The sequence below is a fragment of the Artemia sp. Qi Xiang Cuo genome, chromosome 17, assembly GCF_049724085.1.
Source record: "Artemia sp. Qi Xiang Cuo chromosome 17, ASM4972408v1, whole genome shotgun sequence".
NCBI lineage: Eukaryota > Metazoa > Arthropoda > Branchiopoda > Anostraca > Artemiidae > Artemia > Artemia sp. Qi Xiang Cuo.
In genome coordinates, this window is record NC_142810.1 from 18,983,287 (window position 1) to 19,000,872 (window position 17,586).

The 17,586-nt window shown below is 33.3% G+C and overlaps 1 protein-coding gene across 2 annotated transcripts in view; it reads right to left on the minus strand.

Moving 5' to 3' along the window:
• Positions 1-1,076: 1,076 nt before the first annotated feature.
• The window catches only part of LOC148941983 (phosphoribosyl pyrophosphate synthase-associated protein 2), an 89,861-nt gene continuing 73,351 nt past the window's right edge, over positions 1,077-17,586 (minus strand). For both annotated transcript variants that reach the window (XM_089103574.1, XM_089103573.1), the window contains exons 7-8: positions 13,214-13,360; positions 1,077-6,320 (exon numbers count right to left, since the gene is read on the minus strand). In XM_089103574.1, the coding sequence (XP_088959700.1) occupies positions 6,162-6,320; positions 13,214-13,360 (306 nt within the window). In that variant the 3' untranslated portion in view covers positions 1,077-6,161. The remainder of the gene's footprint in view (positions 6,321-13,213; positions 13,361-17,586) is intronic.

The following is a 17,586-nucleotide window of genomic DNA, read 5'->3' on the forward strand; positions in this document are numbered from 1 at the left end:
TTTTTTGAGATTTCGTCAAAGTTGACACTGTTTATTAAAATACTATTTTTAAAAAGAAACAGTGATTGGTTAATGCTTTATTGCCTATACTCAAAACCCTCGTTTTAAATGTCTTCTATGCATTTCTATCTCTTCGTTCTGTTTTTCTTGTGACACCCCTAAAAAAAATAGTATTTAATGTTTAATATATCTTTTATGAATATGCAAGTTGTATCTTTATCCTCACTTCCTACTCTTCATTACTATCATCGTTACTAAGGGATGCCACAATGTTAGGCGACATGCTAAATGGTTTGACCTATACAAATTGTCACAAAGAGTGCATGACCCCAAAAGATGGTTCAAGACCATTTTTTTTACAATAAAAAGCTTAACTCACTCGCTATAGTGGTCTGAAGTGCAAACCCAAAAAATTATGCAAAAAATATTAAATATCATATTTTTTTTATAGATGGTGAGCAGCTTTTTATTTATTTTTTATGGCGGAGTGGTTTTCATAACTTAACTATTTTTTTATCAATATTTTTATTATTGTAATTTAAATAGATTTATTAGAACTTTAACCCTAACTAGATTTGAGATTAAATTTAAGACCATTTCCACTACGACACATAATTGTCGAGGTTCCCTTTAAATTGCGGGTATTTCTTTGTTCGCAAGTTTATCGAAGCAACCTATCATGCCCTGCCTCCCTAAAGTAAATCCTGGATCCGCCCCTGTATATATACATATATATATATATATATATATATATATATATATATATATATATATATATATATATATATATATATATATATATATATATATATATATATATATATATATATATATATATATATACTGGCGGATCCAGGGGGGTTCGCCCCCTAAAGTAGTGCAATTTTATTAATTAACGCACGTTTGAGTTAATCAAATTTGCTTATAACTCAATTTTGTTGGATCAACCTATTTTGCGCCCCTCCCCCCCAAAAAAAAAATCTTAGATCCTTCCCTATATATATATATATATATATATATATATATATATATATATATATATATATATATATATATGTATGTATATAATGTTTTGATATATTTTATATTTAAATAATTGTTTCGTTAATTGCCTAAATTGTATTAATTATACTCTTTGGTACAAATTAATTACATTAATGATAAATGGGTTATGGAACGCACCGGGAATCTATATTTCAGATACATCAAATTTGGAAGTTGAAATGAAAATACAATATGACATTAAAATGGTAGTTACCTTTTTTTTAATTTACTGAATGACAGAATTTACTTAATAATACAATAAAAAAGATCTACTAAAATTACAATTTTAGCCCTAAGCAATAAGTCATAAAGATAAATTAAGTCAGACAAAGTCATAAAAAAGAGGATTTTTTCTTAAGGTATAATAGGAACAATATAGAAGCTTGAATACTTTAGTCAAAGCAATTGTCAAATCCAGGAACTCTGTATGTACTTTTTAAAACATCAAATTTGGAAACAGAACACACACACAACAAAAAAATACATTAAATTTGGGACTATGTTTTTTTTCAAGTTTCCTTAATAATAAATACTTCAATAGCAATTCCGTAATCGGGGAGGGGGAAGGGAGGGAGCGGTTACCGGGTTTTAAACTCCCCAAAATTGTTCCCAACTCATGAAAAATCAACAAAATGCATTTAAATCAGTTTTTAATTCGTCTTGTGAAGCTTTTCTTGTACCCCCCCCCCCCCCTTGTCAATAGAATAAAAACAATCTATCAAAATTAGAGTGATTAGCATTTAGTCAGGACAAAGTGCATATGAACTACTTTTAAAATCGGAAAATCAAAACGACAACTAAGTGTCAAAAACAGATGAAACTTAAAATATAATGCTTATTCTTTGAGAGCAAACCAAATTTTCTATTGGAAAATGATAGAGGGTCTTAAATAGCAGAAATAGAATGCACTTCTCTATCATTTTATCACTTCTCTGCACTGCAAAAATTATATGCACTTCTCGCAATCAAGAAAAATATTCTTGATTGAAAAGAGAAAAAGAGAAAAAGAGAAAAGAGAAAAAGAGAAAAGAGAAAAATCTCTGCAAAAAGCTCCTTTTCTTCTAATTCCCTATCTACGGTAAATTCCTTAAATTAATTCGCATATTTACGGGTATTAAGCAAATCTAAGAGTGGCTAAAGAGGGTGGCTTATTCAACTATCTTTAATTCTATAATATTTATTATAGATATCTATATTATGATAATACATATTATAGATATCTATTATAGATAATTCTATTATAGATAATAGATGATTCTTAAATAATATAGGATGTTTAAAACAAAATGCTTATTCAGTGTTTTAGTGAAAGACTTGTGAATACACCAATAGTCTACAATGGGCTGTACAATGGCACTAGACTCTATAGTCCAAACCGGCGGTGCTGATTTCTGCTTAATGGCCCTTCAGCCAGGAAGTGCAATGGAAGATTGAGGGACAGCCATCCTGTGCTTTCGCACACCCTTCTGCCTACCTTACCCAGGTACCCATTTAGAGTTATGTCGACTCTGGCTGAGCTTACAGTCACGCCACTGACCCCCGTTCCAAACCAAATAATCGGCGAAACTAGGAAATCGAACCCCCTCCCTTCGGACAAAGGATTCCAAATCTAGCCCGCTAACCACTCGACAAAGACGGCTAAGGGTAGAGTAGCCAATCAGAAGCAGCACCTGTGGTAACTCAAAAGGCGTTAGGTGACATTTTTCGGAAAACTTAGATTTGCACCTTGCTTCCTCAAATAAAGCAAGCTTTAGTAGTAATTTCATGTGTTTTCTCCTATCTTAGATCTAGCGCTCAAAACAACGGAGCTTTCAAGGTATACAAACCCAGAATTAAGTGAGCAATAGAGAATCGCTCTTTTTTTGGCTATAATAGATTTATCTATTATGTAGATATTCGTGGATATTATTATATAGATATTATATATTATTAGATAGATATTATATAGATAACATTTGGCAACTACAAGTATAGTAGCTTTCCGGTAAAGGCTGAAAACAATGAACAAGGTCAGAGCCATGTAGTATTGTTTGGCTTTGAAAGAAAATCATAGATTTCTAGAGTCATGCCTTCAGCAATTGCTAAAATGTCTCAGCTAATAAATAAATTTAAATTTAATGAAAAGAGTAAAAAATCTTGAGTAACACCCAATATTAAATTGAAATAAAATGAATTAAAAAGGAATCATTTATAATTCAGGATATGTCAAAGGGGTACTAGACAAAAGAGCCTAACGGACGATAGGTATAAAAAAAATAAAATAGGGTATATTTTCTCGCAAGGACTAGAAGAAAAAATTTTACTTCTTTTTCCCAAACACAAAATTGTAAGGCCTTTTAACCCCTCCCAAAAACACAAGTTTTCCTGAAGGTTTCAACTCGATCCCACAGCTCCTAAACAAAACAGGGCATCCTCTTATGATGACTGGAAACCATCTACCTTTGATTGTAAAAGGACTTTGAAGAAGTACTGCCTCCAGCTTCCCGTTATTTCTCCCCACAGGATTGGCTTGGTGCTACGGACACTTAACAATTATATAACGCAAGATTGCTACTTTGAAAATGCCAGCGCATTACCATGATCAACTTTGATGTAAACATTTGATTTAACATATACTGATTCAAGTGATTTAGTAGCCAATTTATTAGTTTTCTGTAGCAACCAGAGAGCTATCTAATTACGTTTTGATAGGACCCCTTAATTTACTCCAACTGCAATTTAGATAATTTTAAGGTACAGTACAGAAAACTATACCCCACCTAAAATACGTAGGCCTAGAACCAGGGACACCATTTGACGGCCATTCAGTGCAGGCTTAAAATTTTTAGGCACAGAGAACGCTCCTCTGCCCTTTTTATATTAAAAATGAGGATGTTTTCTGCATCTTACCTTAAGTAATTTTGAGGTAATTTTAAGGTAAGATACAGAAAAATTCACGCAACAAAGAGTTCCTAGATACAAGATGCCGCATTTGAATTTGTAGTTATTTGTAAATTGCGGTACAATTAATTCACAAAAATAAAGGGGGGGGGGGGTTATTTTTCAAAATCTAGGGAGGGTGATAATTTCGTTGTTTCTTCATTTTTTTTTCAATGAAAACATCAAAACAAGTATACATTTAGGTGGAAGGGGTCTAGTGTGCAAAACCCCTCCCTCCACTTGAAATCCATGGTAGATTTAAATCAGAGCTGTCGCCTTGAGTAGGAAAATATCCAAGGATTTACTTAGAGAATCCGGAGTTTTGAAATAAATTCCAAAATATTAAATAGGTACTTAACACGATTTTTAAGGGTAATGATTAAAATTTAAACTTTTCGTAAGTTCAGGACTGAAATCCCAAGATCTCGGGATAAACTCTTTTTCGGGCACCAGACACTGAAAGAGTGATTAAACACAAGTTCTCCACTAGTAACAATAAAACAAAATCTAGAAATCATTCAATGTTAACCCTTATTTTCAGATGAGTGTCCCTTTTTGGTCAAGGTATTACTGACGCTTGACATCCGGGTAAGTTTGTTGGTACAATCAAAGTATATGAATATACTATACTCACCCAAAAACATGTCTTGCACTGAAATGAAACTTAAGTCCATTCAGTGAGCGTCATTGCGGGGGGGGGGGGAGGGGGCATTTGCCCTTTTATATTTCGGAAAAAAAATTCTAGTATGTTCATTGACAAATTCCCTTTTTTGGTATTTTCGTTTAAACATGTTGCCTTCTTGTGGTGCTATACTGGCGCTATAAATGTTGCAATACTTTACTTCCTTTTTTTCAACTATTTCCAAAACTTGACTTTCAAGTATGAAATTTGACATTCAACTATGACAAAATATGGAAAACTACAAAGATTTTTTATCAAGCATTATATTTTCGTTTTTATAATACTGAGTGCATTCACTAAAAACTATAGTGTCAAAAATCTAACACTTCGGTACAAGTAAAGAACAACAGGACGTAACACATAATAATTGTCAATATGCAGGATAATCCCTCCTCTAATGTGCTAATCCAATAGCACAATTTCTCCTCCCTTCAACCAGCAGGGACGCACCAAGGATTTTTGGAACAAAGATTTACTAATAAATTCTTCCAAAGGTTCATTCTCTTTTCCATTTTTATGAACAATTTTGAGGGAACTTTTTTTGGGGGGGGGGGGGAGTCGGCGGGATTTTGTCTTTTTTTATAATATTTTTATGAATTATTGAATCTTAAGGACAAAGAGACTAGACTACCTAACCTCTGATTGTTATTCTTGTTGTCAAAAGTACCCCCCATTCCAATCATTACAAATTATAAAATATGACACGCTTTATGGCTTAAATATGGAATGAACAATTTTTTTTTTAGCTTTTTATCCCTTGCATAAAGAAGATTAAAGGGATTGTTTTCCACTATTAGTATCCTTCAAGGATACAAGACCGACATTTCGTCATATGGGTCTGAAGAATACATATCTTGTCCCCTTGGGGGGTATACTTGAATAGTTGAAATTATTCCAACATTTTCAACCACCCAAATAAGGGTAAAATATATCATTCAGAACTGTGAAGAGGATTTTTTTTTGAATGGCCATCCCCTATAAAGAAATATCCCTCCGTGGATACCTATCACCAATAAACAGTCACATAACTATAACAATTCAAAAGGCGTTAAGTGACACAATCGTCAAGCAGAAACTCTACTAGTTCCCAAAGCTGTTTCAATTCAATTTCCAGTATTTCATGGCACAGCATAAATGTCAAACAGTAGTGAAAATTCCTATACTCTTCATTAAATATTTTTGGGACATATCAGTCACACACCTTTCCTCATGACTCCGCCTTCGTATTCGCGCAATGGACAATTTTTTTTAATATTTATGTTGTGATGCCAAGTAGCATCTGAAGCTATTGCTGTGACGCAAAGGGAAACTTACCTTTCGGAATGCTGTGATGTATCCCATTTCTGAATCAAATTTTCGCTACTGTTTAATATTTATGCTGTGCTCATTGGTAATTGATATACTTAAAAATTCACTTTTTTCAAAAATACCTCATATCCCCTTCTCGCCCTTTTAGAAACAAAACACCTTTTGAATTGTCACAACCGATCTAGAACGCCTTAATATACAATATAGCTTAGTCTTCCAAAGTAACATTAGCGAAAAGATATGACATAGACTCCTTGTTATGAATTCTTCGAATGGCCTCAGCAATTAATGGGGCAATATCAACGGTTTTGATTTTATGACACTGCAGCTTCTGCATATCATGGGGTACTGTATTAGTCACAACCACCTAAAAAAGGAAGGAATCAAAATAAGCACAACAATAACGCAGCACTAAAAAAACGTAAATAATAAGCGCAGCACTAAAAAAGGTACATAATAACTGCAGCACTGTGCCGCACCCTAGGTAACATAGAGCTGCGAAAAATTATCTGAAATAATAGTGATAGTAGTAGTGTATGACCTACCCTCGAGTCTGGATATGCACAGAATTTTAAGCATCAGACCACAGAGTTTGGGTAACTTATAAATTTGAACTGGCTCTAGTGTCAACAAAAAAAAAGTATCAACACCAACTAGCGCATGGAGACACTTGGCAATTTAAAAGTTCTGTAATCATTTATCAGTCAGAAACTGAGATCAAATACTTATTAATACTCTAATTTTACCAATTACACGAATTAAATTAATTATTCTTATTATTACAGTGAAAAATGTGAAGCGTCACCAAAAGCTAGATGGCGTCGAAAACTTTTTTGCTGACACTAGTGCCAGTTCCCACTCTCCAAGTTACCCATACTCTTTGCATTAGACGCCTACCCTGTGGTGGCAGAGTGAAGCGAAAACAGTATGTAAATGACGGCACACAATATATAATAGAAAATCACTAACCAACTTCAGAATAAGAAAAAAAAAATGAAAAAGAAGATATACTCCGAAATAAAATTCAAAATTTTCAAACACAGAGCTTCATTGAGACTAAATTTTTGAGGCGGTAAAAAAATTGTCAAACTAAGACACTAAATTACTATTTCGAAGTAATAGAATTACTATTCTATTACGCCACACGAAAGGTGTTACTACGATGTTTTAGCAATGAATGGCTAGTGCCGGAAAGGGAAAGAAGAACTTGGGAGCTAAAAGTGGTACAATTTTTTTAGTCACCAGTTATTTGCATATAAATCATTTTTTAGACATCACAAATAAGGAGAAAAAATTTTCCTAGTTAAGGAGTTTTACTTATAATAGTAAAGAGGCACTCGACAAAGAATACAGAGAAGCCTGATACTCGGGTTTGTATAAGACACTCCGAGTATATAATAAGAATTATAACATAAAACGATACAACGAGGTTTCACGATTTCTGTCAAAACCTTGATTTTATACCTATTTATTTCTATGCGTAAATAATAAATATAAACTGATTTTTTTTAACTTATTTTCAAAATGGACTAAAAAGTAGAAAATTTTTTCTTGAGAATTTATGAATGTAAGTGAAATCGAGGAGTGTAAAATAGATATGGTTTTTGTATAAAATTGATGTGAGTTACAAATGCATAAATGACAAAGATGGTGAATTGAGGAAAACGATGAAAAAATTAAAAATTAAAATAAAAAATATGTTTTGCGCCCCTCTTTTTTCAGTTATTTTCGAGAAAAAATTTCTACTATTTAGTCCATTTTGAAAACGAGTTAATAAAAGTAATTATATATATTATTTTCGACTTTTTAGTCTTCTCTAAGACTAAAAAAGTCTTTAGTCTTCCATAAGATAAAAATTTGTCTTATCTAAGATTCGAACCAAAGTTACCACACGCTACAGGCATGTATGCTCACCCCTGAGCAATCAGGTCTTGCGCAATAGTGATTGTTTTATACTTTTTGCTGTCCCCAATCAACCGTTTATGTTCTATTGGGGGATGTGGAAGCATACAAGAAGAGGGAATTTAAATATTGTGTTATTGCACTGTCATTGGCAGTGCATATACTGATAAATTTGGAGGTAATCGGAACCTCGGAAGTGGTTAAAATGGTTTACAAATTAAAAAAAAAACTATGAGATAAATGAGGGCATATCCAGAATTTTCGTTCATTGGGGGATTTTTTTTTTGGGGGGGGGGTGTAAAAAGTTTAAAAACGCATCAAAATTTGTTTAAATGCATTTTTGTTACGTCTTTATGAATCGGACAAAATTTTGGGGATTCAGACCCTGAACCCCCCCCCCCCTCCCCTTGGATACGAACTTGGTGACAAGCACAAAAAAGTCAAAAAGTAGAAGAAAACAAGTTGAAAAGAGATATAACACCGTTTTTGATGCTTTTTGAAAATCAACGACATTTAGGCATCTCCAAAACTAAATAAGTACAGCAAGCGGACCGGACCAACCAATAGAGAGTGAGTAAAAGCCTACTCGCAATAAAATTTTCCTAATGTAGAGGATTAGCTAGCACTAATTTGAGCCAATCAAGATTTTTTCAGGAATTTTCTGATTAGCTGAAAAATTCTATTTGGCAGAAATTAGTGCTAACAAAATAACGGTATTAATAAAATCTCATTGTGAACGGGCCTTAAAAATGTAAAGTAGAGTGTCCTGAGCTGTGAATTTTAGCTGGGCGCAAAATTAAAATAACAGCTTTTAAATTGTCCCAGTTTAATTCCTGCAAACCGCCATTAAATTGTACACCGATAATATCAAATAAGCTTTATAAAATAAATAAGTACTCTTCTCTTAGGTAATATTTGGTGTATAATAGTATTGCACAATCGTCTGTGTCAGTGCCAACAATAACGCATTTACACTTTTCCTTGTGCTTGATCTTTTTTTGTGGGGGAGGGGGGGGGGAGGGGGACTCAATTGCAAAAAATAATAAATATTTGAATCACGTAAAATTATAAGACATTATGAAAGCAATAGTAACAATCCTGACATCCCGAAAGATTTGCCCCCCCCCCGCTCCGTCCGGACACGTACCATAGTACATGTCCGTGATAATTATACCTTTACTTTTATATTATGCGAACATATCATGACATTATGTGAACATATCATTTGTTCCCATTATGCAATTTTATTTAATACTATTTGATAGGCATCAGAAAACAGCTCATACTTAATCTTCTTTGCAAATATTGACCTGGTATGTGTTATATCTTTTATTGTCATTAGTTCCTCTCCAGGTCAGGTCTTCCCCCCCCCCCGCTTTTTGAATGTAAAATTACATGTTTTGATCACCCTCCTCCCCTTAGATAATTCTATTTAGGTATTTACACGTTTATTAGGATTTTAACAACAATATAAACCTGTATGTATGAGTTTATGTTAATTTTTTTTATAATTCTTTTAATGTTTTTGTCTTTTGCTTGTTTTATGGAAGACTCCTGAACCTGAATGGCTAATCATTTATAAATAATTCAAACCATTTTTGTCTCTAATAAACAAATTCTGATTATCCCTCTCTAAGAGGGAGAAGGTCTTCCTTGTTTATAAAACAAATAGAATTTGCGAAAATAAATAATTTAAAACAAATAAACAATGAATCGTGAGATAACACCATATGTCCTTCAGAGCCTCAGCATTAAAGGAGGGGGTTCAAAGGAAATAGGAACGCGAAGGCAGTAAAAATGTAGGCACTGAATAGATTGAAATAGAGGGGAGGTATTTGTAGCTGTGTATGCCTCAGGTGGCTAAGTACAGCGAGATTTTTTTCACTAGTAGCTGAAAATAAATCTTATTATCTTCCTCCACTGATAAAAACCTCGGAGGTAAAGACGAAAGAGTACGGGTAACTTGCAAGAGTGGAAACTGGCACTAGCAAGGCCGTATACAGGGGGGGATTACCCGGTTTGAACCCGCCCCCCCGAAATTTTTGACCGAGTCGAAAATTAGTAAAACCTTAGTAAAAATTAGTCGAAAACCGATTCGAAAATTAGTACCCCCCCCCCCCCAAACCAAAATCCTGGATGCACTCTTGGGCACTAGTGTCGATAAAATACCCACAAACACCATCTAGCGGTAGAAACTTCTTGGCATTTTAAAAAACTCGCTTTCCAAAACGCGCCTGCTTTTTTATTTGTTTTTTGTCAAAATTACAACACTTGGTAGCCAAGTCGAAACTTTAGCCAGTGCTCGAAGTAACTTAAGCTCAAATCTTAGATATTACATTTTATAAATAGCCAAGCTTACAGGAAAGATACCTTGCAACGACGATGCAATAAAGGAAATAGAAATACGAATAAATACAACTTATGACATTGAAATCTGAAGACGTGAAAAGCCAAAAATAACACAAGTTTTCTAAACTCATTTTCCAAATGGACCAAAAAGTTGAAAACGATTTTTTCTCAAGAATATATTCCTCTCCCCCCGAAAAAATAAATTTTCCCGAATTCCCGAGCACTTCTTATTCAAATTATGAAAAAAATTATTATTATTATTAGCTACCCTGAAAAGACTATCCTACTTACGTTCCTGCTTTAATTTGTTTTCTTTATTAATGCATTTACAACTCAGATCAATTTCATATCTATATTATGCTAAATCCAGCCCGTTTCGCATTTATATTCATAAATTCTCAAGAAAAAAATATTTCTTGCTTTTTAGTCCATTTTAAAACGAGTTTCAATTAATTTTTTTTTATATTCATCATTTTTCAGTGTAAGAATAAGGCAAAATCAGAATATTTACTGTAAATGACAAAAAAACTTCTACAACAACTTAAGGATAGTGTAACAAGGCCTCTAATTACGATTGCATTTCTAACTGTTCTTATTTAGGCTATGAGCAACCATATTTTCGAAAACCCTAGCCATTCAACACTTTTTGAAGATGCTACCCTTTAGTAATGGTTTGGGTATTAAACAAATTGCTCGAGTGTACACACATATTTAATTAAATATGGTCTAATATGCTCTTATTCAAACCCAATAATTAATTCCAATTAACCTGCATGAAAAAAACCTATAAGGCTAGCTGACAAAAGAAAAAGACTCGCATTAAAAACTTGCTCCTAATTTGTGTTTTATCTGAATGAACTGCCTTGTTTCATATTGTCTTTTTTTCCTATAAGGCTATAGGAAACCTATAAGGCTAGCTGACAAAAGAAAAAGACTCGCATTAAAAACTTGCTCCTAATTTGTGTTTTATCTGAATGAACTGCCTTGTTTCATATTGTCTTTTTTTCCTATAAGGCTATAGGAAACCTATAAGGCTAGCTGACAAAAGAAAAAGACTCGCATTAAAAACTTGCTACTAATTTGTGTTTTATCTGAATGAACTGCCTTGTTTCATATTTTCTTTTTTTCCTATAAGGCTATAGGAAACCTATAAGGCTAGCTGACAAAAGAAAAAAGACTCGCATTAAAAACTTGCTCCTAATTTGTGTTTTATCTGATTGAACTGCCTTGTTTCATATTGTCTTTTTTTCCTATAAGGCTATAGGAAACCTATAAGGCTAGCTGACAAAAAAAAAAGACTCGCATTAAAAACTTGCTCCTAATTTGTGTTTTATCTGAATGAACTGCCTTGTTTCATATTGTCTTTTTTTCAGCTGAAGTCACTTTAAGTCATGATGTTTGGACTGGTTTATTGCTGGTTTTGGATTTAGTTTTCACACATTTTAATGCAAGTTTAATTTTGTATTTATTTATTTGTTTTGTTGAAGACTGCTAGAGAAGAGATGAACAGTTCATTTGGTTTCATCTAAATTTTACCGTCTTAAAAAAAAATCCTCATTAGACTACCTTTTGTTATTTGTATTCAGGGTAGTATCCAGTTTTTTTTTTTTTTTTGGGGGGGGGGGTTTAAAAAATTTCAAAAAAAACATCAAAATTTTTTTTTTTCATTTTTGTTACGTTTTTACGAGTCAGACAAAGATTTAGGGGGGGGTCAAACCTTCTACCCCCCCCCCCCCTGGATATGGTCTTGTTTGTATTTAGCGTAATTGGTGAACTAATGAACCAATAAGTATCTGATTTCAGTTTCTGAATAAAACAATTATATTGAAAAAAAACATCAAAAACTCCAAACGCTACGGGCAGGGTTGCCACCGGGTGAGGAAATAAACCACTAGAGTTTAGTAAGTTTTTTGTTGATATAGTGATTTTCTTCAACAATCTAGTAATTTATGTGCGGTTTTAGTGATTTTTTTGTTTAGGGAACATAAAATCACTAGAAATAGTGATAAATCCCCAGGAGCGGCAACCCTGGCTAGATGGCGTGGTGATTTTTTTTTTTTACACTAGCGCCAGTTTCCACTCTTAGAAGTTGCCCATACTCTTTGGTATATATTTTTCCTCTTACTCTTGATTTTGATCTGCTCTAAAATCCAGATTTAGTCTATTTTTTTGCCTATACTCAAGATCTAGAGGATCAAAATTAGAAAACAATGAAATGGAACATCTCAATCAACCCAAACGATCGATGTCAAACCATGTTTGAGAGGCTGCGATATAAATGCCGACTCAACAAATAACGGCAAAAAGCGTTTTTTGAATTACTAGAGTTCGATTCTAAACTCTTGTCTATCACCTTAACATTAAAAATGTTACCACACGTTTGAGGAATTATGTCAAATAGCGCCTTTTGAATTACTAGAGTTCGATTCTAGACTCTCGTCTATCAATATAACGTTGTTAATAAATAAAATTAAAGAGACGTCCAGGAAACAATATCTTTCTATAAAAATGTTGCCCCAGGATTTATATAAAAATTTTTTCGTTTTCTTGATTTCTACAATTCTTATGTCAGTAAGTATGACGGCACTAGACCTTCAAGGTGCAACGGGGGGTAAGGGGCCAGCCATCCTGTGCTTTCGCACACCCTTCCTGCTTATCTTCCCCAGAGTCCTCCAGGTACCCATTCATAGCTGGATCGACTCTGGCTGAGCTCACAGAGTCACAATATTTTTCTGTACCTATATTTTATCAACTGTTGCTTCGTAATACCAAATAATACTAAATAACAATAATAAAAGAGATTACCAGATAAGATACGGTTTGTTTGTATATTTAGAAATTATACGATTTGGACGCAACTAGGTGGTAGCAATTATTAGATTTGGGAACAGCGTTGGATTTTTATCAAATTGTATACAGTAGTTGAAGAAATAGATGATGCATTGTCGACACATAAAAAGTGTTCACATTATGCTCGATTGTGACATAGGGTGAATTAAATCAAATTACCTCGTCAATGCAAGATTCTTCAATGAGTCTGGGAGCATCCAAAGAAAGTAATCCGTGGCAAGCAAGAACGTATATTCTATAGGCTCCTCTTTCCTTCAGAGCCTCAGCTGCAGCGACAAACGAATTTACGTCATCAATCATATCGTCCTACAAAACGGCTGATAATTTAATTAATAGTTTAATTGATTAAATAATTATTAACTAAAGAAACTTTCAAAATAATTACTGATAACTTAATTAATTAAAAATCAAGTCCTAATAAATTGCTGGATAGTTTAGTAAAAATTAAACAGTGACACGGGCATTATATGAAAAATAAAAACAAAGATTAAATAATGATGAAACAGTGGGACAAAATAAATAAGGACATGATTATATATTTTTAGTCAGTGAACAAGAGTAACAAAACAACGCATATATTTCCGTAAGAACCTCCGCTAAGCCGTCCTCAGTGCTAAAAAAAAGTTTAATAAAAAAGCTTTGAGCTTTAATGTTGCTCTCTACATTCAGCTCAAAAAAACATGTTTTTTTAATTTTTTTATTAGGAGCCGTGCCCTAAACAGCCACTTATTTTCAAATTTGTGTAAAGATAAAGATTCTAGATACACAGCTTTATCATTACATGAAGAAGTAAGATGGTTATCAAGAGGTCAGAGTTTAAGAAGATTGTTGTTGTCATTCAAGGTTGAAATTGAAAGATTTTTAACCGAAAAAGATGAGAACTTGCTGGTTTTTTTTTTCCAAAATGACTTATAGCTATCCAAACTTTGTTATTTGTCAGATATCTTTGCAAAATTAAACCATCTCAACCAGTCTTGTCAAGAAAAAAACTGCGATATATTTACTTCAAATGATAAAATTGAAAGTTTTATTTAAAATATCAACATTTGAAAAAGCAGGGTACAAAAAAAATCATCCAAAATGTTTTGACTCCCGACAATTTTACAATCAAGAGAAATCATTGTAAAACTTTATTGCAAAAACAAAACACAGTTCCGTATATATTTTATATTAAATATTGATTTCAAAAAGGTAGCTTGGATTCAAAAGCCATTTTGGATTGGCTTAAGTTAGATTGGCCACCTGCCACTTAAAGCTCAAGAGGAATTTTATTGAGCTTTTGAGTGACTCAAACGTAAAACTATAATTTACAAAAAAGTCCTTGACTGAATTCTGGATAGGGAAAAGAGCTGAACTTCCCATAATCTGATATGGCGTTAGATGTTCTTCTTCCCTTCAACATAACATATTTATATTAAGTTATTTATCAGCTTTAACACTTATTAAAGCCCAATATCGTTCATCGCTGAAAAACGTTGAAGAGGTCTTGCGCACAGCAGTGACACACATTCCATCGATATTTTATTTTTATGCAACAAAAAACTGGCACATCCATCTCATTTAATTTTTAATTTCAATCTAATACTTATCACTCAACGACTGCCTTCAAATATATACGAACGAACTAAGACGGAGACGGTCAGAATTCCCTTTTGTCTATGTTATTGCTAAAATGCAATTTTGATGAACATTAAGGCATATAATTTTAGTAATTATAAAAAATACATTTTACAACTTTATGTGAAAGTTTTTATTTTAAATTTCTGTATGTTTCTAAACGAATTCTAAAACTATATATTTTCTTATGTGTACGTATATTGTTAGCTAATAAATAAATCATCAAATCTTTTTTTTATCTTTCTTTTATATGGGGTCGCCAGGAAACTCACAATCATAAATAGGATCAAGAATGAAAAAAAAACTTTAAGAAGCCCTGATCTAAAAAATGGGGGTTGAGGAGGCGGTCGAGGAGAGAGTTGAGGAGGCCCGTCTCATATTTAAGGTGACACTGGGTATGCTATTAAAAATTAAGAATAATAATATTTTTTTCTCAAATAAAGAGCGACATTAAAACCTAAAACATGTAGATTATTTTCTATACGAGAATGCAGGGGGGGGGGGGAGGGAGCTGCTCCCTCCTGAACATCCCTGATTTTTATGCTGAACTTTCACTTTTACCCCGAATTCTTTAAGACCGAACGCTCAAAGAGAAGGCCCATACATTTGATTTGAACAACAGATATTTCAGTTCAAAGGTCTTGAAAGACAACCGGTAAACATGTCACTTGCAACACTGACCATATTTGTTACGTCAAAAATAAAACACTAACAAAACCTTACAGTAAAGAGCAAGGTATTGGGTAGAGGGCAGCATCCCTCGTATAAACAATAATTTCTGTGTTTTTTTTTTATGTTTTAGTGTCGTTCGTTCCTATTACTTGGTGAAACCTGTTTTTTTATCTAACCAACAGGTATTTTTTTATTCTGTTTTATTAATGTAGTTATGAAACTACATGGGTAACTTATAAGACTGGAAACTGGCACTAATCTCCGCAAAAAGACCATCAACGCCATCTAGCGGTTGGTGACACTTGGCACTTTTTCTAACTCACTAATCGTGTTTCTGTCAGGAATTGAGATGAGATATTTATTACAAAAATGATCCTACCTTCTAAACAAATTAAATTAATTATTTTTATTATGACAATGGAAAAAAATACCAAGTGCCGCCAAGCGCTAAATGGCTTGAGGTTTTTTTTTGTCGACATGAGTGCCAGTTCTTACTCTTCTAAACTACCCATACTCTTCGGTCGTTATCTTAACGTTTATGTTCCCTGCCAACAAAAGCATATTTGTGACACTTCTTACATTGAACCATCAAAACCATAGGACTGAAGAAATGCAACATACCAAAAACTTGTACAGGGAGCATAAACATAATAGTTTGGTTTTCAAAAAATTATGGGAAATCTCACAATTCTCGGATCCATCTTACTTAGGACGGGAAATAAGGATTTCATCAACATTGGCGGAAAGTACTTGTTATCGGAGGCTAATCAGTCAATTTTGAGAATTCGATATTTGTGATTCGACCAGTCCGATGTAGGTCGAAGATTGAGGCCGAATGAAAAATAGTTTTGCAACTCTCGGATCATCCTTAATAAGAACGTGACCTAGGCATTTCATTGACATTAGTGGAAAACATTTTAACGTAAGTATTTCTTAAACATCTACAAAAAGTACTTGTCATCAGAGGTCGATTCTTAATTTTCGGAATTCAACATCGGAAAGTCCGATGTGTATTGAGGATTCTAGAAGGATATATATTGGAAATGGAGAGGATACAGCTTCTTTATTTTAAAAGATTAATAGGGTTAGATGAAAAGTTTAATAGCATTGTTATAAAGGGTGACCTGGGTCTTTCTAGCTTAAGAAATAAACGGTTAGTACGCATGGTAGGTTATTTGGAAAAAAATATTGCTAGGCCAGATTATCGGTTAACAAAAAATGCTTTTAATGAAGTGTTACTGGATAAAAGAAAGGATTCTTGGCTTGTATAAGTTAAAGAGTATACTAGACAATTGTGGGCTATCAGGCTGGTGAAATGATGGCATTGGACCTGGGGTGAAAACAGGATTGATTGCAAAAACTGTAGAAAAAGTGCTACAAGATTAGGAGATCCAGTTTTGGCAAGAAGACAAGGTTAAGTCACAATACCTTGGAATATATAGAAAAATTAAGAAGCCTGGGGAGAAGAAATATATCTAAAATTTGGCCACCAAAATGATACTTTAAAATGGGTTTTATCAGTAAGCGGGAATTTTATGCCGCTTGGGGGGGAGAAGAAAGTATTTAGAGAAGGTTAAGGTATGAAGTGGTCCCTTCACTTGTCCGATGTGTTACTTCACTTGTCACTTGTCTTGGGAGGGATGTAATTCATAGACGTTGTTTAGAAAATAAAATAGGAAGTAGTTACAAAGTGGATCTTAAAAATTTTGGAAATTTGGTTGGGAAGTACAGTTTTGTGAGTGTTGGGATGAGACATGGAGAGGGTTTTCTATCGTAGTGTTATTTTCAAAAGTGTTTGAACTTATCATGTTTTATGTGTTTTGTTGTATTTGTAATATCCATGGCCCATGGGGCTTTTGTGAGAAATATATCTATATGTATATCTATCTACACCTATTTTCCTTTGCTAGATATCCAAAAAATTCTTCTCAGATGAAAAGCTATATCACATTTTATTTCATAAGAGGACATTTCATAAGAGAATCAGTAGACAATGGATTAAGCTGCATTATTGCAATATAACTGCATAATAAGGAAGTAGCACGAAAAGATCTTGAATAAGTATACAAGTTTACATAGCCTGTGGAGAAACTATATTGGTACCTCTGAATCTTCTACAAGCAAAAGCAACATGAATATTGCTTTTATTTTCTAATAACAGATTAGCCATTAAAATTAAACTTCGAAATCATTTTGAAAGACAAAGATTTTATACATGATTTTTACCTTCATGCTTTTTTCTT